Source organism: Etheostoma cragini, chromosome 6, assembly GCF_013103735.1.
Source record: "Etheostoma cragini isolate CJK2018 chromosome 6, CSU_Ecrag_1.0, whole genome shotgun sequence".
Classification (NCBI taxonomy): Eukaryota; Metazoa; Chordata; class Actinopteri; order Perciformes; family Percidae; genus Etheostoma; species Etheostoma cragini.
In genome coordinates this window covers 26,109,581-26,132,753 of record NC_048412.1, presented here as the reverse complement: position 1 = coordinate 26,132,753, position 23,173 = coordinate 26,109,581, and the positions used below count along the sequence as shown (strand labels likewise).

Genomic DNA, 23,173 nt, shown 5'->3' with positions numbered 1-23,173 from the left:
TAGGAGCTTACGTCACGTGTTCTCCCAGCTTCCGGTTGAAGTGTAAATGGATACATGACACAGTTGTTCGGAGGAAAAAGCTAATTTTCTTCTTTTTGATAACCTTTGACATCCACAAAACTACCGACGTGGGTTTGACATTGTAACGGCCGACAGTCCCGTTAGACTCGGCCACGATGGAGGCGGTCCCCCGAATGCCGATGATCTGGCTTGATCTGAAGGAGGCTGGGGAGTTCCAGTTCAGTCCGTGCGTCAGGCAGGTGAGCTGGGTTGGGAATGGAGCAACAGGGCTGAACTCGAAAGTCAACCAAACAAAGATAATGGACGAGCGGATAACCCAACCAAAAAGCTAACATTAGACCCCGTTCAAAACAGTTAGGATGGGATAATCTATTTTAGACCTTAGCTAGCTTTCTGATTCTGGCAAATCGCCCTGACCACCGCCTTTGTTTGCTAACGTTAGCTTCATGCTAGCTAATAATAAACAAGCAGCTCGAGTCGAAGTTCATAATTAGCCCTCGAGTTAGTGGCTAACTATCGTTACTTGTGAATAAACCGCGTTAAAGGCAGAAGGACACAGTACCTTTTATTGTTACAATAACGAGCCTGGCTTGTCACGGCCCAGCCAGACTACCGACTTAGAAAATAATAAACAGTGACCTCATTGTCACATGCACCTAACCACAGCAGGTACGTCGGAAATGTAGAGTCCCTGCCGAAGGAAGGAAGACATGTTAAACCAATAGCCCGTCTAGGCATTAGGCACTGATACTATGTATTGTATTTGCATGTAACTCTTTACAGTATAGTACTATGAATATAGTATACACTAAGTTACAGCTGTTACAATACCTTTCTGACCCAAATCAGTTAAAGCTGGTGATTAAAAATGCAAACTGTGAATACAAAAAAATGACATCAAGAATACACAGAACAAGGAAAAATGAACTGAACACAGAAGGTAAAAGGAGATATGGGTCTCGGACATAGACCGTTAATATTAATATTATTCAATAATATACAGTCAATGGTCTTGGATGATGTTTTAGATTTCATGACTTAACTCAGGGCTTTTAAATCAGTTGTTTTTGTTCTTATTGGAAGTGTTTGAAAGATAATTATAGGCTCGTCATGTTACAAATTGTTATTGTCATATGTATAGCCTCTTGTTGCCTACCTAATTTGAATTTGTTCACTTTATACCCTGTTGCTTGCATTGTTGTATATCTTTCTGATTCTGTGTTGTGCTGAGTTCTGCTTTGTGTTGTTGTGTTTTAGTTTCTGTGATGTCCTGTGTTAAGATTTGTTTTGCTTGTTTTGTCTTTTTGTTTCTTTGTATTTTAAAAACTTCTTTTTTTAACATCGAGGGTAGGGGACTACATATGAAAAATAGCCTTTTGGCTAATTCTGATGTTTTATTAATTTGCACTGTCCTCTTTCGTAAAATAAACTGAACTACAAGGAAAAAAAGGCCGATCATTATTGTGTTTTACTCTCATCTTTATCTGGTAAGCCATTTTCCAGCACCTTCCTGGTGCAGATAAACTAACAGATCTTTGCCCTCATAAATACTGTAACTCCTTTCTGTTATACTCTGGTTAGATATTTTGCAAATGACTGCCAACACCTTCATTTAGCTATACTTTCTTGTCTTGTGTGATCGGCCGTACTCTCTGAACAAATTAAATAAACGAGAGTCTTTTAGGACCAGGCTAATGTCTGCCTGTATTGTTTCTGTGTCATGGTGGATCTATCCAGGACGCCTGTGACTGTCCTGCTTCCATGATTTCATTAGAAACAAAAACCAGAACCACTGGTAAAATAGCGAGCATGTCTGCAGGGTTGTTCACCTCCTGACCTGTCGTTAAGTGGCTTGCTGCTTATAACTGTGGCTCAATGGGGACAGGGAAAGTCTTGGCAAAGCATGATGGAAGAACTCCAAAGCCTATAGAAGAGTTTAAAATCTTGTTTTTTTAGGATGAGGATTTTAAGATTAGTACATTGAGGAACAAGTTGCAGTCAAAAGACATTTGAAGTGAATGTTAAAAACATGTATTTAAACAGTTAAACAGTTATCCTGCATGTCCGATTTTATTGAATGTGATTCTATTGTTGAAGCCAAAGCCCTAAAACCGTATTCCAGGCTGGAAGTCAAAACCTCAACGACTTTTGTAAGCAAGTACGGACACTGTTTTTATTTTCAAATGTGCCACTTTGACCTACCTGTTCTGTCTCTCTTGTTTTCCAGTTCATCTTGAAGAATTATGGGGAGAATCCAGACACCTACAACGAACAGCTGAAGAAACTGGAGACACTGCGGCAGGTGGGTACTGTGTGAAACGGCTCCAGACACAGCAGAATCAGAGCAGAAACATCCACTCTGACTCCATCTGTCATTATATGGGTTCCTTTTAGAACTGCTGATGAACCAAATGAAACGTATTCAGTTGTCTACCACGAATTCCATTTTAATACAGAAAAAAAAAAACACAAGAGCTCCTTGGTTACAGCCTCGGTTCATTCCTATGTAAGACCACTACAAAAAAAAAAAAAAAATACTATTTCAGAAGAAGGTTGCCGCAGCCTGCTATGATTTAATCTTCTCAAAGATTTAGATAAACAGCACAAAGACAATATGGAGCTCGCTGGAAAGTAGTGATTCTTTTATAAAATGTTACTTGGCAGTGCCTGGTTTCTCTTTGTGTTGCCATCGGTCCGCTACTTGATGGTTAGGTAAATTGTTAGTTGAGATGATGTGGTACTATAGTTTTCCTTGTGGAGCCTTCTGGAGGACTTGGTTGGGTCATGTGCAGCAACACACCCAGTTATTTGTCCTTTTTGTGGCAAAATGAAATCTCTCTCTCTGCCATATCTGCAGATCTTTTGCAGAGATTCCACATAAGATGGAAGGAAACCTATATCCCGTGCTTTACAACTACTGAACCCACTCTAAAATAAGTGGAGTTGGAGCTCATCGTGATGAGAATTTTCTTCTGAATGTGTGTGCGGTTTTTTGTTGTTGTTACTTTCCATGGGGGAATTCTAATGGCAGATGAGTGGAGTGAAATGCTCAATCTTACCACTAAGTGATATCTGCTGTGTTTTTCCACTTAGTACTGATGTGTGTGTGCCAGGTTGCACATCCATCCCTGATCTGATCCCAGTCAGCATTCAAGTCCAAATAACACCTAAAAATGAGCTCTTTGGAAACGCCACCAAGTTTCTGAAAATCGGAAACTTGTGGGATTATATGATGTAGTGGGATCACAGTTTTTTTTTTTTTGACAGGACAGCTGAAGACATGAAAAGGTAGAGAGAGGTTGGAGTTTAACGCTGGCCCGCTGCGTTGAGGAGTAAATACATATGGGCGCCCTCTAGGGCCGGGCGATATGGAGAAAATCAAATATCATGATATTTGTATACAAATACCTCAATATTGATACTGCTACGATATCGTAGTGTTGACTATTTGTGCTTTCACAAAATATTTACACATTGGCCTTTTAAAAAAAATTATCATCAGTAATGTGGATATAATGACTAAGTGGGTAAAGGCAAATAATAGAACAGCTAGAACAGTGTGGTAAGTTCAGAAAATGACAACTTTACTGTAATGCAGCCTTTAAAACCAGGAAAAAACATCACTTATGCCATATTACAATATCCAAAATCTGAGACGATATCTACTCTCCTATCACATATCGAAATATTGCCCAACTCTAGCGCCCAGTCCACCAACTGAGGTATCCGGGCACCCAGGTCCCAGTGTGTTTCATACACAGTATTTGTGTCTGTTCCACAGAGTGCGGTAAATGTGACAAGGGATTTTGAGGGATGCAGCACGCTGAGGAAGTACTTTGGCCAGCTGCATTACCTCCAGAGCCGAGTGCCCATGGGACCGGGCCAGGAGGCTTCTGTTCCCATCTCATGGTAGTAACACACACACATACACAGACACGCACACGCACACACACAGACAGATAGATGGAAGCCCTATCAGCTAGTGGTCGGAACTTATTTTAGTGTCCTTTTAGATAAAAATGTCAGCTCACTGGCCTGGATCCTTATGTAAAGGAGTGGACAGAATAACAGGAACACTGTACAAAACATTTGAATGCATGCAGTGGTCCCATTCCGTTACAAATAATTCCGAGTAGTTATAGGGACTTTAGCTTTTTCACCGTATCCCCCAGGGTTAGATAAGGTAACCAAGGCATTTTTACAAAAAATGTTAGAGGCCATGGTAGAACTTCAGACTTTACCACAAAGTAATGAAATACGTGTGGCAGGGCGCCTTTCAAACATTTCCGTTTGTATGATTTCTTGAGCAAATGATTTGTAAGATAGCATATAACTTGTATGTCTGCTTTTGTAGTTGTATAATTTTTCAGATGAATTGTACTGTTCCACAAAATTAAATCAAATATACACACGTATACACACTCAACTCCATTGTATTTTGATTGTATGCTCTGTAATATACCTTCTTCTATCTTTGTGTGCAGGACAGAAATCTTCTCTGGAAAAACAGTCACCCACGATGACATCAGCTATGAGCAAGCCTGCATTCTCTACAATCTTGGTGAGTTATGTCACGTTGAGCAATTTATAGGCTTGTTTTAAAGTAAGAACCTGGGTCGAAACTTTGGAATTTGAACTTTATTACTTTTGCGGGACTGTAAAATTCTACAATGTTCTGTGTAAAATACTTAAAAGTAAAAGTCCAAAAAAGGAAATTCTTATTCACCAAACTATACGTTATGGACAGCACACTTACAGGAAAACTTAAGTACAAACATAACAGGCTGACATAAATTACACAAAAGTAAACAGATATTAAATTATTTTATAATTTTTTGGTCAAAAGCCCTTGAACGTAGCTCAAACAGGCTAAAACCATTACGTTTTTCTATATATGATTTCAGTTCTTGTAGCATAGATTTCACAATTTCAGTAGTAATTGTCTCCTTTTGAAATGGAACCCTTCTTTAGTTGCATTTCACCTGCTGTTTATTTTCTGGATTAATCAATTGTTCAATTAAACCTCACAAAACAGTGAAAGGTGCCAAAGGTTAAGTTCTAAAGTAGGTGCAGTACTGATTGACTGCACCTCAGATGATAATAGAAAAAAAAAAAATCTGGGTTGGAAGCACTTATTTGGAAGTCAATTTGGATAAAAGCGTTAGCTAAATAACATGAAGTAGTAGTAGTAGTAGTTGGTAATTTTCTCCCTGTGGAGCATTTGGGTTTGCGGCACAGTTGCTAGGCACTTCATGACAAGACATCAGACATACAGTATGAAATAAAGAAATAGTCCCTCTATCAGACACCGGGCTCTATTTAACTATCCAAGCGCACGGCGTCAAGCGCATGGCACAGGCTTGTCCAAATCCACTTTTGCTAGTTTGACGGCGATTGTTCAAGGGGGCGTGCTTAGTGTCTTAATTAATAGGTGTGTTAACATGCAATAAACCAATCAGAGTCGCATCTCCCATTCCCTTTAAATTCCAGACACGTTTGTTTCTTGGCGCAAATAAGAATGAAATGCTCCGTTGTTGACTTTAGACCAGGTTTTTGTTGATCAATGTAGCATTTCATTCTTAATTAAACGACGAAAACAACTCCTTCCTGTTGCCTCAAGATAGCAATATGCCAAGAATGCACCTGAACACACCTCCCTGTAGGACCAGCACTCCCATGGGCACACAGATGAGCACAGGTGCATTTGCTATTTTAACAACGTGGACGCTGGTCAGGAAATTGACAACTACGTCTGTCTTAAACTAGCAGAAACACTTGCGTCATCCTTTGTGCAAGTTTTTTTTAATGAACAGTCCCTAAACAGATTTTTCTTTCTCTCAACTGTGCTGCATCAGACCACAAAAGCTCACTGAGATAACATTTTAAGGAAATCAAAAACTAACCTACTTTAATTAAAGCTGCAGAGAAATGCTGATCTTAGTCAACATGTGTGCCAAGCTGGCACACCTTCGCCTACTTCCAAGTGGCATGGAAAAGGAAAAAGATTTTTATTTTATTTTGTATAGTATTTTCTGACTTTTCTCAGTGTAAAGCCTCACTGAATCTGTCTGTTGATTCTCCGTAGGGGCTTTGCACTCTATGTTGGGAGCCATGGATAACAGGGTGTCTGAGGAGGTAAGAGAGACAAACACACACACACACACACACACACACACAGACACACACACACACACACACACACACACACACACCCACACACACACACTGTAGCATCCCATTTGAAGGCTGGGATGTCTCTGCACCTTGACACGAATTTAGCTTTTAACAAATGATGCACAAACTTGTATACACACACAGTCCCACCGACTCTCTGCTCTCTGTCCAGGGGATGAAGGTGTCGTGTACACACTTCCAGTGCTCGGCGGGGGCGTTCTCCTACCTGAGAGACCATTTCAGCCACAACTTCAGCGTGGACATGAGCCACCAGATTCTTAACCTCAACATCAACCTCATGCTGGTAGGTTACACATATGCTAATAACACCCAAACCACGCATGTAGACAAATGTGTCATCAACCCGTGTCTGTCTCCCAGGGCCAGGCTCAGGAGTGTCTTCTGGAGAAGTCAATGTTGGACAACAGGAAGAGTTTCCTGGTTGCTCGCATCAGCGCTCAGGTCGACTTCTTACCATTAGCTATTAATTACATTTAATTACACAATGTCATGTCCATCAATTATTACACTATTGGAGGTTAATAGCTGGATGTGGTGCTGCAGGTGGTGGATTACTATAAAGAGGCCTGCAGGGCGCTGGAGAACTCAGAGACGGCGTCTATGCTGGGAAAGATTCAGAAAGACTGGAAGAAACTGGTTCAGATGAAGATCTACTACTTTGCTTCTATTGCACATGTAAGTCTATTGTGAGTGAGAGTGTGAAAGTGTGTATGTGTGTGGCAATTTAGTGCATGTATAAACATGTCTGTGTGTTGGCATTTGATTAGTTTGTTTCCCTCTAAACAGCTTCATATGGGAAAACAGGCCGAGGAGCAGCAGAAGTACGGCGAGCGGGTAGGCTCAAATTTCACATTAAAGATTTAGTTTTTCCCGTTCATTGTCAGGGTGCTGTGGCTTTGATACTGTTGGTCACTGCATTGTTCAAGACTGAAACTGCAGGCATTTACAAAAGAATCAATGCATACTCAACCAGTATTTGCAATATTTGTAAAGGTTTTGCAAGTAACTTTAAAAAAAAAAAGATTGCGAGAAAAGCTGAAAGAAAGCTTGCATATTTTCCGACAGCTTTCCATGTGAAAATAATGAAATTCTTAACCACTTCAATTAGCCAATGTCAAATATAAATCAAGCCTCTTCTCTGTGACTACGATGGGATGGACCTTTTTTTCTTCTCAGGCGGCTTTTGCTCCCTGGCTGTGAATTTTGCTTAAGAAGTCCACATTTTTATCATAAAGAAACAAAGAAATACTCAGAAATTCTAGCTCTTATTATTATTACTATTATTATAAAGAGGTTATTTTTGGTCAACCTATCTAAGCTATGTGTTTACTGTTGTAGTCATAGTAAGCTGCTTTTCCCTCTGCTACATGTCTCAACTCTTTCTTACTCCAGTTTTCCACTCCCCTGCATTTATTTCTGTTGCTTACTTAAATGTTCTGTTTCCACCAGTTGGCGTACCTGCAGAGCTCCTTGGACAAACTCAGTGAAGCCATTAAGCTGGCCAAGGTAGAATGGCATTGTCCTCCCAGCAACATGTGATCAGATCTTTTTTGTGTCAGAGCAACGTGTCTTTTAGTTTTGTAAAACAACGCAAACACTTACACACCAACTCTCCTTTGTCTTGGTACAACCAGGGTCAACCCGACAGTGTGCAGGATGCCTTGAGATTCACAATGGATGTTATTGGGGGAAAGTGAGCAATAAGTCTTGTGTCTCAATTTTGATATTTTCATGTAGTTTCACTGCCGTCCTTCTTTTGATCAAAACCTGTAGAAATGTATGTTAAGATGTTGTCTTTTCATCCACAGGTTTAATTCAGCAAAAAAGGACAATGACTTCATCTATCATGAGACTGTTCCTTCTCTGGAGACTCTGGCCTCAGTTAAAGGTAACAGGAAGTAGCTTCAATGTGTTCACTCTCTTACATGCACACAGCGCCTTTATCACTGTGTGCATGCAAAGCTGCATTTGCATATAGATGTATTTTGTTGAATGTATGTATGCAGAGTAATATGAACAGCCCGCTGTGTGTCTTAGACTGTGTTTAACTGGGTGTGCCAGTGTATGGGACTCAGCAGGTTGCTTGTTACATTACTTTATAGGTTATAACGTAATTCTATAGCTTCTGCTGTAGTTGTTTTGCAGTTGATGAGATTTATTCTTGTCTTCTGTTGATCTATTTTATTTAACATTACATGTATGTGTTACTGTGCCAGTAAAAGCAGATACTCTGTGCCCTTCTAGGTGCCCCACTGGTGAAAGCGCTACCAGTCAACCCCACAGACCCGAGCGTTACTGGACCAGACCTGTTTGCCAAGTTGGTTCCCATGGCTGCCCATGAAGCTTCTTCACTGTACAGGTAGGCACCTCCAGTGGATGCTAAGTTAAAGATGAAAAAGAGTGTGTTTAGTCCGTCTAAAAAAAGCTTACTAATGTCTGTGGTTATGTGTCTGTTTTTCCAGTGAGGAGAAGGCCAAGCTGCTGAGGGACGTCATGATCAAGATTGAGAGCAAGAATGAAACTCTAGAGTGAGTGAGTGAGTGAGTGAGTGAGTGAGTGAGTGAGTGAGTGACATGGATGGACTGAGAATTGTCAGAAAGAATGATTTTAAATAAGAAACATGTATTGCTACCAGTTTAAGTGCATTCCATAAAGTGATTGGGTGTAGTCTTGTATTTGTCATTTTTGTATGTGTTCTCTATTCAAATTAACTAAAAATCCCAACACCCTCAGTTAATTCCTAAAATCCAAATCCAAAGATCAAGTCTTATAAGAATCTATCATTTTTAAGAATGTTGGTACCTTTCATCGCCATTCCATACTCTGAACTTGATAACTGGAAGTAATAGTGATTTACTGAAAGGAATAGATTTAATTTTTTTTTACTACTTACTGTGTCAGTATGAGCTGACTCTCTGGTCTCCTACTGCAGGCAGTTCATGGACTCTCTGGGCTTGGAGCCGGAGTCGGTGGACAACTTGGACATGTACAGCCACATCCCTCCGGTCCTGATGGAGAAGTGTGCTGCTCTCAGTGTCCGGCCCGACACTGTCAAGAGTCTCATCCAGTCTATGCAGGGTCAGTCAACCCACACACATCCATGCGATTAGTGGCAACAGACGCGCACACAAACACCAGACTACTAATACACATTTGACTACTAATTTTAAGCAATGCCTATTAATTCACATGTTGACTACAAAAAGTCCTGATTTATTATATAATTGTCTCTGATTAGCTCAAAAAAAAATACAAGCAGGCCGCATGATAAATAAATGATGGCTGTCACATTCCTTGGCTCTGTAGGGCTCTCCGGTGTCTTCACCGATGTGGAGTCTTCGCTCAGGGAGATCAGAGACGTCCTAGAGGCAGACGAGGCCGGCCTGCGAGCCCTCCGGGAGGCTGGCGGCCCTGCTGCAAGCGAGGTGCACCCACTGGCGCAGGCCCAGGCTCTGGCTGAGATCCGCAGGGACCTGGAGAAGTACATGGAAGCCCATGAGAAGGCCAGTTTTACCAACACGGAGCTCCACCGGGCCATGAACCTGCACATCAGCAACCTGCGTCTGCTGGGTGGGCCACTGGAAAGTCTGAAAGAGGCCCTTCCCCGACCCCAGCTCAGCGAAGGTGAGGGGGTGTTTGGTGGTGAGGGTTTGAGTATGTGTGTGTAATTTAGCACAATGTGTTTATCGTAGCCTAAAGCTGGATTTATGCTTCTGCAAAGGCTCCACGCAGAGTTTTGCCGTAGCTTACGCAAATGGACTGAAGTTTATACCTAAATTGTAGTGTGTGTCGATCTCTTTAAGAGAACAGGAGGGCCGCGTATGTGTGGGTGGGGAGTGTGTGTTAGAGCGAGTGAGAGAGTGACGGTGATTAGCGTCGGAGCTGGAGGCATACTGGGAGGAACAAAGTGGCCCAATCCCAAAGTCCGGACTCACAGACTCACTGACTTTGGTGGGCTGTCTCGCAAAATGCGTAAGGGCTAAAGGTTTTCCCAATGTCGAATTTCAAAGGGTGTGAGGGTTTGAGGAAACACTTACCAAGCTCTTTCCGTCCCAATCCCATTCATACCTATCTGAGCCCATGTGGCCTTAAACACTCACTCACTTAGCACCTGAAATCAATTAAGTCTGTGAGTCTTTAGTCTTCAGGGCTCACTTTGGGATTAACCCAGTGTCTTCCCTGTGCTTTCTGACCAAATGTATAAAAAAACAATATTGTGTTATAATTCACCAGCTCACATGTCATCAAATTGTGCGTTTTGTCAGACCAACACTTTAAAACCTAAAGATATCACATTTGAGAAGCAACAAAATCCTCACAAGTGAGAAGCTGTAATGTTGGCAAATGGCATTTCTGCTTGAAAAATAATTAAAACAATAAAGGGATTATCAAAATTGGGAAACCTTTAAGTGTTCAAGAGCTGAAAAGGTGCTGCCTAAACAAAAGGCAATAAATGTCCCGCTGTTGCATATCACAGAAGATTACATGAGCCTTAGATCCGAGGTACATGCCAGCCCAGGGTCTCTGGCGTAGGCATTAGACCCCTCCTTACATCAACACCTGTGAATCTTCTGTGTGTGTTTGAATAAAGGGACAGAGCTGCAGAGAAATTGTTGAAGTTTCCACTAGAGCTGCGCTGCGGAAAGGCTGCTCTCGTGGTAGCTTCCCTTTTGCAACTGTCAATTAACTGCTCATTTGCCTTCTGAGTCTCGTTTTCTTGCTTGACCGTCATTATTTAGTAAGGTAAAGTGTTATGAACCTGACAGTTTAATTGTAAAGGGAAGCAGTGTCTGCTACACTGTGTTGTGAAAAATGGGTCCAGTATGTTGCTTATTTTATGGCTTAAGATATTATCTCAATGTAAGTAAAACTTTATTTAGTAAAAATCACTTTTTAAAACAATGATTACAAAATACTTAACAATTGCAAAGATGACACTTCTATGAGATTTAAAATGCTAAACAGATGTTTTAAATGTATCTGAAGTATCAGTCATGCTGAATTCTATCTTCTAATGTTATCTTATGTGTGTGTGTGTGTACATTTATGCAGAGGAAGTAGCAGGGCTGCAGTGTATGAAGCGGATCCTGGGGAAGGTGCAAGAAATGAGGGAACAGAGAGGCTGTTTGGAGAAACAGCTCCGCGACCTAATCCAGCAGGACGACATCACCTCCACCCTAGTCACCACAGAAAGGGCAGACATGAAGGTATAACGTAAAGTCCACACAAAACATGCAGATTGGTAGCCTGACAAGCCAGGCTCACATCCAGATGTTGGGTCTGGGAACCCATTGGCAGGGCTCAATCCTAGTGGCGAGATAAACGGCTGTCTTTCAGATTCCATCTGCACGCTATAGGATAGCGCTACAACCAACCAGAGCAACGCTGGTTGATAGATCAAACTTTTGCCGGCAAAACTCTGAACATGTATTCCTTTTTTAAGAATGACTTCGGTGCTTAACTCCAAGTCTTCCAGAGTTGCGGCCAAAGCCGATTTTGAAAGGCCGCTGCAGCCATCTTCTTTGTTTTCAAGTAGTAGGGAATTCACGCAGAACCGTCGCAACTATACACAATGTTATTGGCCTGACCACATTTTGGTTTTTCCAGCTTGCAAGCCAACTAGAGTTGCTAGACTGACCCGGGCTGCAAATTACTTTTAGTGCAGCTAGGGTGCATCTAGATCTCTAGGCTAACAGAATGGGACTTCCAGTAAGAGTGCATGTTTAAATTGCACCAGTCAGTGGGTTTTGTAATATCTTGTGGCATTTGTTTAGTACACAATCTCTCTTTAGTATTCTATGTGAGACCAACCTGTGTCCTTTTAAGTTGGATAGATGAGCACATACGATGCTGGGTCCAAACTATTCAAATGATAGCCAGACAGATTCTGCTAAGAGTAGGGAGGAATGAAGTGGTACTTTCAATCTTAGAATGGGCTTGTGAGATGGCTGGAGTGGCAGCATTTGAAAGATTGTCATACAAAGGGTTTGCAAAATTAAGCGTTTACACCAAAATAATAGGGGAAGTCAATTTTGTTACTGCAATGAATATTATTATTTCATCTTGAACTACATTTTGTATAGGGTGGAGGTGATGGTGATTGTGGGATTTAGACAGGGAAGTGATGTATTAATGTTTAAAAAAATTAAAAATAAAAATAAAGAAATGTAGGGATCGACCGATGCTGTATAACCAATATTTGCAACCCACGTGCAATGAAAATTAAAATCTAAATCAAAATTAAGATTTTGTAATGTTACAAACTCCAACCCACAACTTTGTTTGGATGATTTAAGCATTTTATAATTAAGAAACTTTCAACATAATACACAGTAATAGATAGTCAAATGGTGTTGTGGGCGGGACATCAAGTCAGACTCAGTGGTGAGTGAAACCGAGGCAGAGGGACAGGCACAGAGGTGCAGCCAAGCCAAAGTAGAACAGATAAAATACTAATATAATATTGCAAATAAAACACTGATACAGATCTTGCTTTTGCTTGTTTTGGCAAACTGCCAGAAATATACCCTGGTCTTCTATCCCTAAAAAAATGTTAATCAAAAAAAATAAACTTACCTGTGTCCTTCCAGCGTATATTTGAGGAGCAGCTGAAGAAGTACGAGCAGGTGAAGGTGTATATTGACCAGAATCTGGCGGCTCAAGAGAACATCCTGAAGGCCCTTACCGAGGCCAACGTCCAGTACGCCTCGGTCCGTAAAGGCCTGAGTCTGACTGAACAGCAGTGGAACAGCACTGTGCAGGGACTGGTGGGCTCGTATGAAGCCTATGAGGACCTGATGAAGAAGTCTCAAGAGGGGAAGGAGTTCTACGACGATCTGGAGGCCAAAGCATCACGTTTGCTGGAAAGATCGAAGTCTCTATGCCAGACCAGGGCAGAGGATAGGAAGCCCGCCTTGGAAAAGTAAGGCAGACTTTGAAACAAACAGGTTTTATTACCAGGAGTGGGACTTTTAAATGTTTTAAATAAAGAAACAAACTGTATTTTTGATTTACGATGGATTACTGTCATAATATGAGCTGCAAAGATTTATCGATTAGTTGTCAACTATTAAAATAACCACCATGTATTTAGGTAATTTAGGTAAAAATCCTCTTAAATGGGCATATTTTTCTAATTTCTTCACTTTTCTGTGACAGTAAACTACTATATTTGAGCTGTTGAGGAAACAATACATTTGATGACGTCATCTTGGGCTTTGAAACACACTGATCAACATTTTCCACCATTTTATAGTTCAAACAACTAATCGATTAAAAGATGAAAAAGAAATCAACAGATTAATCGAGAATGAAAACACCGCTAATGGGTTAGTTTCAGTGCTAGTCACAGTGATGCTCTGGCGCTGATTAGACTCTTCTGTACTTTTTTCTGTAAATGTAATCTAAAAGGTTTTTGTTGCACAATTGGCTTAATCACAAAGTGAAACTTACAAAACATTTTTCTATTTCACAATGTTGACCCCCAGATAGACAAAGCAATTTAAGGAAAAATGTGGGCTCATGGCAGCTGAGACACCATTGATATTATTTAACTTCTTTAAAATCCTGAATTTCACATTGTACCCTTGCTCTCTGTTTGTCTCCTCCTCAGAGAGACCCAGAAGAAGCCCCCAGCACGGCCTACAGCAGCCAAGCCCTCCTTAAATACAAAGGCTTCAGATGTCGATTCTGCCTGCTCTAGCCTGGATGATCCGGAGTTGGCCGAGCTTAGTGCAGCCATCCTGGCCTTGGGGGGTGACCTACCTGAGGAGCTCCGTAGCCTACCGCCAGACATTCCTTCCTTTTCCAACACTGCAGCTCGTCTCCCTGGGCATGAAGCCTTCATGCATCCTTCTGCCAACCTAGGCGGCAGCAGCTCTCTGCCTTGGCCTGGTGCTCAAGCTGCTGGTCTTCATCGCTTCCCTGCCAACCTGCCTCCTCCAGAACTCCTGGCAAGGATTGCTCAGTTTCCTACTTCTGGGCCTCTACATGGCCCTATGCCACGTGGACCCCTTCCTCAAATGACTCCACACATGCCTCCACAAATGCCAACTCAGCCAGCTGTGTCAGGTTATCGGCCACCACCCCCTCAAGACCCCCAACCTGGCCTTGTAGCCCCTGTCCCAGTTCGGCCCTCGACCACCACCGTGGATAGCATCCAGGGCCCTATACCCAGCTACGCCTCTACACCACACCACCATATCCCCCCTGCAGCCTCAACTGGCTACACTGTCCCTCCACAAATGGGGGCCTACCCTCAGTATGTGCCCCAACCAGGGATGCCCATTCAAGGCCCACCCCAACCACAGCAGCAAAAGCCGCTGCAGCCATACCCTCAGCCCACTGGGCAACCACTGTCTCAGGGGTACCAGCCTGGACCGAGGGCTGTTACTGGCCCCCACCCTCATCTCCAGGCTCAGCAAGCCTACCCACACGGATATATGCCACCTCAGCCTGGTGTTCCCCCCCATTACCAGCAGGCATTCCCAGGTCAGCTGCAGCCACAACAACAACAAAATGGCTATCAGCCCCAATCTCAGATATCCCAAGGTTACCAGAATCCACAGGGCTACTTGCCCCAGCAGCACCCTCAGATGATGCCAGGCTCCATGCCAAGGCCACCTCAGCCAGCACCTCCTGCATCTCAACCCTACCTGCCCCACCCCCACCAACATATGCCCTCTGGACTCGCTCACCAACACATGTTGCCACATCAGCAACACATCTCAATGCCCCCTAACACCCAGCAGATTCCGCACCACCCACAGATGCAGATTCCGGGTGGTCTCAGAGGACAAATGCCCCCCTCAAGTCAGCCAATGCCATCAGTCTCGCAGAACTACATGCCCCCCAGTAGCCAGCCCCTTCACCCAACCATGCATCCACAGATGTCCTCAGCCTCACAACCTCATGTGGTCCCTGGTCCTCAGGTCCACCTGCCAAGGGGCCCTATGCCACAGATGCCTCCCGGTGCACTATCCCAACAACATCACCCCCACGCCGGACAGCCTCCAATGCCCCAACAGCCCATGCGGATGCCCAGTCAACCCCAGGCTCAGCCCCCTCATTCTGGGGGAGTGTGCTACCCTGGAGGGGCTCCAATGATGCCTCAGCAGCCCCTGGCACCACAACCTGCAGCTTCCCAACAACCTCAGGCTCCCCTTCCCATGACCCATCCGCAGCCCTCTAATATGTACCCTTCAGCTCCAGGAGTGAATGTACCTGCAAGTGCCCCGCAGCAACCCACTGCCATGGGCCCACATGGTCCTCACGTTCCCCCCACTCAGCACATGATGCAGCCCTCTCCTGGAGGTCCTTCAGTGGCTCAAGCACCCAACGCTGTCCCTCCTTCTCCTTCGCCTTCCCCCTCCCCATCTCCCTCTCCAGGTCCTGCCTCTCTAAGTCTGAACCCCCAGCAAAGACCCACCCCAGCCCCCACCCCTGGAGGTACAGCTTTACCCACTCTTCCCTCTCCTTCTGCTGTCTCTCCCTCCACAACGCAGTTTCAGCGTCAGAACTCAAGCACAGATGATCTCCTCTCTTCGAGCCCCGAGAGTCAACCTGGAGGCACCAAGGCCCCCACCAATGTCCTCCAACCCACCAAAGCTGACCCACAGAATGGGGAGCGACGCAAGAAGAGTTCCCAGACAGTTCTCCTGATCCAGGGCGACCCTTACCAAACCCCAGAGCGCGTTGCCCGTCTTCATGGTGAACTTGAACGTTACAGAGCCCAGGTAGACTCCCTGGAGCACCACTCAGAGAATGAGGGTGGCCTGTCAGTGCTGGACGCCCGCTGGAAAGAGCTCCAGGACCAGCAGGAGAAGGACGCCCGCCAACTCTCAATCGCAATTGCCCGTTGCTACACCATGAAGAACCGTCACCAGGACGTCATGCCCTACGACCTCAACCGCGTTGTCTTGCAATCAGGCAAAGACGACTACATCAACGCCAGCTATGTGGAAGACTTGTCGCCATACTGCCCACGCCTTATTGCCACACAGGCTCCGCTCACCGGCACAGCGGCAGACTTCTGGCTGATGGTGTATGAGCAGAAGGTGTCAATGGTTGTGATGCTGGTTTCAGAGCAGGAGCTGGAAAAGGTACGGAGTTAAGTTTTCCCTTTGTTTAACATAAAATTGATTAAAACGACATATTGTCTGCAGCAGTAGCAAATTTAAACAGACATTTTTGTATATAATTTTTTGGAAGAGTTTTCTTCAAAAAAAAAAAAAATACAAACAAAAACGTTTCTTTTTGGAAACGACTCAAATAGAAACACCATATAAATGTAATTTCCTTATTCTTTAACTCTTGTTTAAAAATAAAAAATGTAACGTTGTTTTCTGGATCTCTTAGGGAAAGGTTGTGCGCTACTTCCCAACGGAGCGCGGTCAGCAGGTCTCTCAGGGACCAATCACACTCAGCCTGACCACGCAGAAGAGCACACCAACACACGTTGAGCGCATGATCAGCCTGCAGTACCGCGACCAAAGCCTAAAACGCACTGTCGTCCATCTCCAGTTCACCTCCTGGCCGGAGCTGTGAGTCATATATTTTTATTAACTGGTTTCTGTAGAAATGACTCGTTTCAAGGTTGTTGTTGTTGGTATTATTACTCTTACATTTATGTAATCAGAGGAGTCATCATTTCTTCATATTTCTCATCAGGGGTCTTCCTGACAGCAAGAGCAACCTGCTGCGATTCATCCAGGAGGTTCATGGACACTACTTCCACCAGAGGCCCTTACACACACCTGTCGTGGTGCACTGCAGGTGAGTGTGTGTCAGGGTGTGTTAAAAGCTCTCAATATTAAGATTGCCAAGTGATGCTTAATTCAAAGTAGCCGGTTATTCTGCAAGCTGCATTCCAGCAATACATTTCTATAGTGTCTTAATAGGGAGTGGTACAGAGACCAATTTCACAAAAGAGTAATGTTAACACGCGGAGCGTAAATGGTGACAGCGTCAAGTTTTTAAATAAGTGTTCTCCTCACAGTCCATGTAAATTGAGAATTTCAAAAGAACTTTGCAGATTCATGCCTGTGTTTTCTTTTTTTTAATTAGTGAAACATGAACGAGAAGAAATGATCTCATGTTGCAAAAATTATCAAATGTGTCCCCAATCTGTGGTATTCTCAATCGTAGGGGGCAGTGACCCAAAAGGGTTATTAAAAGGGTTAGAAGACCCCCTCAGCAAAATAAGAGTTTGGTTTTCACTTTAAATCACTACAAATGAATCCAGTTTAAAAAAAAAAAAAGCCAATAAAGAGGTTTTAGCCTCACTGCTGAAATCCAGCCTGCAGTTAATCCTTCAGTACGAGTTCCTCAGCCACCTGGTCTCAACCCTGCGATGCTGTGTTCTTTTCCCTCTTTCAAAAAAAAGCTCCCATTTTCCTGGTAAAGTACCAAAGAAACCTTTCAATTTCCAACATAGAAGTACTTTAAAGGTGCTATGACATGTTACTCTTGGAGGCTTTTTTTAGGCTTTAGTGGTCCCCTAATACCATATCTCAGTTTATTTCTGTGAATTTATTTTTTTTAATGCACATTGAGTAGTTTAAACTTAATTCTTGTGTAACACTTTTTTTTTTACCGTTTACCTTTCTCATTTTCAATAACGCTAACTTGCCCAATGTTCGACCAAGGGAAAAAAACTTCTGGGGGGAGTGTTTGGCTCGAGGTCATGGTGCAAAAGACCCTAGTGTGAAATTACTTCAAACCATTCCTTTAACCAGGAAACAATATACAAATTGTGTTGTTTTTCAGGTTTAAAAAAGACAGCACCGACACATCAGATGATCTAGTTCATGTGAACTCATCGGGGATGTGGTAAGAGTGTTTCTAATCAGCCTGTGCTCTGTCTATGTGTCTCAGCTCGGGCGTGGGACGCACCGGCGTCTTCTGTCTGCTGTACGCTGCACTGCAGGAGCTGGAGGCAGGAAACGGGATCCCAGACCTTCCAGTGCTGGTGAAGAAGATGAGACAACAGAGGAAGAACATGCTACAAGAGAAGGTCAGACACACACAACGCTGAAGCTGTTGTTGGGGCTTTGTATTTGAAAGCTGCAGTAGGCATGGTCTGACAGGTGGTAATTGTTAGGACTTGATCACAATTTTAATTCAGCGTGACATCGATAGACTGTGCACTCCTTGGTCATAAATTTTGTCCTGGTGGCTGATGGGAGATTAGAGGTTTGGTGGATGTGTTTTTTTCTGATTTCAATCTGACAAGAATAACAATTTTGTAAAAAGTAATTTCCTGTTAATACGGTGACTTCTTTGTAGCTCCACTGTGAGTTAAAAAATTAGCAGGATACATTTTAAAGGTCCGATGGCATGAAAATTTCACTTTTTTTTAACAATAATAAGAGTTCTCCCAGCCTATGGTCCCCCAGTGGCTAGAAATTGTGATAGGTGTAAACCGAGCCCTGGGTATCCTAACCTGCCTTTGAGAAAATGAATGCTCAGGTGGGCCAATCTGGAATTTTGCTCCTTATGAGGTCATAAGGGGCAAGGTTTCCTCCCCTTTCTCTGCTTTGCCCTCCCAGGGAATTTGGCCATCCCATGAGAGAGAGACATGGCTTTCAAACGAGCAAAGTCGCAGTTCAAGGCCAAACCCCCAGCCTTCACTTTGCACCCCCTCTCTCCTCCTCAAAAGCTACAGACTCAGAAATGTCACGTACTAATGAAAGCTCATTGTGGGACTGGGTCTAGTGGCTGTAATTCTGCACCAAGGCTGAATTTCGAAAAAGAGACTTCAGATACAGTATTAGGGGACCACTAAGGTCTATATAAAAGAGACTTCAGATACAGTATTAGGGGACCACTAAGGTCTATATAAAGAGACTTCAGATACAGTATTAGGGGACCACTAAGGTCTATATAAAAGAGACTTCAGATACAGTATTAGGGGACCACTGAGGTCTATGTCTATTTAAAAGAGACTTCAGATACAGTATTCGGGGACCACTAAGGTCTTTATAAAAGCATCCAAAGAGCTCCATGTCATGGGACCTTTAAATTCACAACACAAACGTTGTGCATAAAGTAGTCACTAAACCTCAGGGGTGAAAAGATTTTCGGATATAAAAAGGCTTAATTATAATTGTCTCTTTTGCGCTGTCTTGCAGCTCCATCTGAAGTTCTGCTATGAGGCCGTGTTGAAGCACGCTGAGCAGGTCCTTCAGAGACACGGGATCACTACCGCCACCTGCAGCAAGAACACCAACTCTGCAGCCACAAAGGTTTGACACTGTCAAAGTCCAAAACTCTAGTCTGGCGCGCTAGATTGTAAAATGACTAAACTGGCTTTGGAGCTTTCTGATTCACCGGCCTCGGTGCTCAGACGATGTGACCACCTTTCACTACCTAGTTTGAAAACTGACCTGATTTCTTTTGTTTTGGAACCTAACTGACCCTTAGCCTGGAAATCCAGATTTCCGTATTTAATGAGTAGCGTTACTGGATGCCAGAGTAACTCGCTGAGCAAATTCAAATTGTGCTCTCGCAAGAACTCTGGATTTCCAGGGTAACTGACCCTCGTTATCCCATAGGATAGAACTCCATTCACTCCCGTTATATTGCAGAAATCTGCAGGCAGAACTACCAGACAATAATCTCTAAACCTGGTCAAATAAAAATCTATCTGCGTGAGAATTGAGAAAGTGCATTTTTTTAGAACTCGGGATCTGACTCTTTGATGTTATTGACAACGTCTTTGAAATCAAAATGTTTTGCGTCATCAAGTTAGAATAGAATTGCTTCTCCTCTAGTGGATTGTTAAATCTCATTCCCTGGTAGGTCCAACCTGTTTAATCATTCTCACTTTAATGGTGTATTATGTCATATTTTGGATTTCTACGTGTTCTGGTCAGACGAGGTAACCCTTTTAGCTGTCAGTAGTTATTAATTATAAATATTGCATATTTATAAGTTAGATGTAAGTTGTATTATTATAAGTTAGAGGCACCTTAGTTTCTTCGTGTCTCTTCTTGTCTGAACATTTCTCTTTTCTGAACCTTTCCTCTGGTCAGCCTTACCCGAGACAGGAGTCCCAGCAAGACCTCGTCCTCGGTGGTGACATGCCTATCAGCTCCATCCAAGCCACCATCGCCAAGCTCAGCATCCGGCCGCCCAGCGCCACAGACCCGGCCATGGAGGCCTCCTATGGCCTGGAGGAGCAGGTCGGCACCATCTTAACCGGCCTCGACTCGCTGGGGGAAGTCCAGCTGCTCCCGGACCTCTATCCTCCCACTGATCCCCAGCCCCCCTCCTCTTTCAGCCCACCTCTTACCTGCCCTACCCACTCTCCACCACCACCCAATGGCCTGGACGCGGCCTCCCCCTCTACGCCCCCATCAGCCAACCACCAGCCAGCCCCAGAGGCCACGGCCAGCGTCAGCCCGCCCCCTGCTTCCTCTGCTCCGGCTCCTTCGTCGCTGGAGCTGCTGGCCGCAATGACGCCAGAGGCCTTCTCCATGGAGGGAGGGGGCAAAGGGAAGCACAGGGTGACCAAGCAGAGCTTCTTGCAGCCAGAGGAGGGTCAGGGTCTCCACGGGACTCGAGGGGAGGAAGGCGACGACCCGCTCAGCAGCCTGGACCCACTCTGGGGCCTCGGCAAGCGCTGAGATGAGTCCACGGATCGCTGCCCCTCTCTCACTTTACCACCAGGCGTTAGCGAAGGCCTCTAGCTCTTTCTAATCCTGCTTATAATAAGAAAACAAACCAAAACACTGAATCCGGAGAGTGTGAGACATTTTCTGCAGTATAGATTACCAAGACGTGCCTGGTGGCAGACGGTAGGGGTTCAGTTTTGAAGTTTGGGCTTTAGCTGTGTGATACCTGAGACACAAACACACTAGCTGCTCCTTCAATCACTGGTGGCTTCTGGGACCAGATCACTATGCACTTGTCTGTATTCCTTCTGTCGCTCTTTGCTGCTTTTCTTTGTATGTTTGGATGTTCTGCACTCCCAGCACCAGATCGGGCCAACAAACAAAATCACAGATTGCACTCCACTTTTCATAGCCCCCTTCACAGGGTGTGACGATGTTCGGCTGCTCTTCTCTGTGATTGTTTTGAACTGGAGAAATGGATGCGTGGAGTTGCAGGCAGGCCAGAAGAGCTGGGTGGAGTTATCTTAAGGACACTTGTAACTCAATCAGTGTGTGTAGCTCAGTTGTCATGGTAACACAGAGCAGCATACAAATCCGCACGTCTTAACAAGTTGATTATTTTTCTTCACTAGTAACACTGTAAATACCTTAAAGTTAGATTACTCCAAATGTCCTGGTAAACCTTCACTAATCATTCATTATTGTAAAATAATATTAAATAAATCCAGTAGACAGACAACGTTTGTGGTATCAAAGCCTCTTTATTTGAAAATTAGTACAAATTTGACGCATTTTGTGTGTTACAAAATAGTAAATTAAATAAGCTCTACTACTACAGCCTGTGTAGATTGTAGCCTGCCAATAAAGGGAGGAGACCTGGGGGTTAAATAGACTTCAATGTTAGGGTTTAGTTTGTTTTTTTGTCATTCCACAGCTCTGATTTTCCTGACAGCTGTCTAAACAGTAAGAAATGAAATGATACAGAATCTGATTTCTACTTGTTTAGGCAGCAGGCGGAGGATCAGATGTGGACCACTAAGCGTTAATTTCAGAGTTGTGCCGTTATTGTGAGGATGCAGCCACAGGACATGTTTTCTTTACCAACTCAAAGGACGAGGCTGTCACGGTCGCATCCCCAGACTCCGATAGGTATGAAACACTGACAGCCGGATGAATGGAAGCAACAGGATGAAAAGGTATGTTTGAAGCAGCAGTAACGAGCATGGTGTTCTCAAATAAATTGGGCAAAATCATATTAACTGACAAAAGTAGCTAGGTAGTGTTGGAAATGGATTGTTACAAGCACAAGTCCATATATGAAGACCAAAAACAATCAAAAGAAGCTCAAATTCAAGTGAAATTGCCACACCATCCCACTTTAAAGGAATAGCTAGACCTTTTGGGAAAAACTTTTAATTAGCTGACTGGTGACCTGTTACACGAGGAGATGCCACTCTTATATAAGATAGAAGGTAACAGCCAGCAGCAGGTAAGTTTAGCACTCAGAGCGGAAACGGGAAAACAACAAATATGGCTCAGTCACAGCACTTGTTAAGGTAGCTATAGCTAGCTAACTAACTAATTAACACATCCTATAAGATGAAATGCACTTGTTACAGCAGCTCACTAGTGAGTTAAAAAAAAAAAGCAAAGGAAAGAAGTGATGTCTTGTTGGTTAAAAAAACCGAGATTTAACAAAAGTGTTAATTAGTTAGTAAGCTAGTGAGCTTTGAAGTCGGTAAATTTGCTTAGCATCTTTCCCTGTTTCTAGTCTGTGTAACCTAGCTAGATAGCTAGCTAACTTTAGCTAAACCGAGCTATCGATGTTCCTATCCAAATCTCCCTGCCAGAAAGCTAAACACGGTAAGTAGATTTGCCAAAACGTCCAACTTTTACTTTAAATCAAGTTCACATTGCTAGAAAACACAAGTAAAACAAACAAAAAACTACCGTACACATTTTCCGTTTCTAAAGCCTTCTCGACTACCATTTTACAACAGAAAACAAACGAAAAAATGAACAGACTACAATGCCAAGTAGGTCACAAGTCTGGTTTCTGTGGCAGTCCTAAGTAAGTGATGCCACTGAAAACCACCATTTCCATATGCTTTTTTTGTGCAGAGTGGAAACCACTTAAGGAATATTTGAACAGAACCATACCAGTGTATTCTTTGGCTCTACCCACTAAATTTTAAACCAACCAATTTTTTTTTATATCAGTGTTTTGAAGCATAAATAAATAGAATCTGCTCTGTTCATGTGCAACTTTTCAATCAAACAGATACCAAGCGCAAAGCATTTCTACAAGCATACAAATATATATACAGATCTTAAATCAATAT

The 23,173-nt window shown here is 43.4% G+C and overlaps 1 protein-coding gene across 2 annotated transcripts; it reads left to right on the top strand.

Moving 5' to 3' along the window:
- Positions 1–22,144, top strand: ptpn23a (protein tyrosine phosphatase, non-receptor type 23, a). 2 transcript variants are annotated; one of them, XM_034875479.1, is made up of 25 exons: positions 1–260; positions 2,249–2,323; positions 3,803–3,930; positions 4,506–4,582; positions 6,107–6,156; positions 6,368–6,499; positions 6,577–6,657; positions 6,760–6,891; positions 7,003–7,050; positions 7,666–7,722; positions 7,851–7,909; positions 8,025–8,104; positions 8,461–8,575; positions 8,679–8,744; positions 9,149–9,294; positions 9,523–9,840; positions 11,269–11,423; positions 12,807–13,138; positions 13,829–16,316; positions 16,573–16,757; positions 16,885–16,989; positions 18,091–18,229; positions 19,347–19,460; positions 20,069–20,095; positions 20,250–22,144. In XM_034875479.1, the coding sequence occupies exons 1-25, from the start codon at positions 177–179 to the stop codon at positions 20,841–20,843; spliced, it is 5,787 nt and encodes a 1,928-aa protein (XP_034731370.1). In that variant the 5' UTR covers positions 1–176; the 3' UTR covers positions 20,844–22,144. The 2 variants fall into 2 exon arrangements, with proteins under 2 accessions (XP_034731370.1, XP_034731371.1); XM_034875480.1 differs by lacking the exon at positions 20,069–20,095 and having other exon boundaries at positions 2–260.
- Positions 22,145–23,173: the final 1,029 nt, after the last annotated feature.

Excerpts from the sequence above, each read along its gene's own strand:
- ptpn23a (XM_034875479.1), top strand. The coding sequence starts at position 177 with ATGGAGGCGGTCCCCCGAATGCCGATGATCTGGCTTGATCTGAAGGAG. Across the intron at positions 7,723-7,850 it reads AAGCCATTAAGCTGGCCAAG|GGTCAACCCGACAGTGTGCA; the intron begins GTAGAATGGCAT and ends TGGTACAACCAG. Across the intron at positions 9,841-11,268 it reads CCGACCCCAGCTCAGCGAAG|AGGAAGTAGCAGGGCTGCAG; the intron begins GTGAGGGGGTGT and ends ACATTTATGCAG.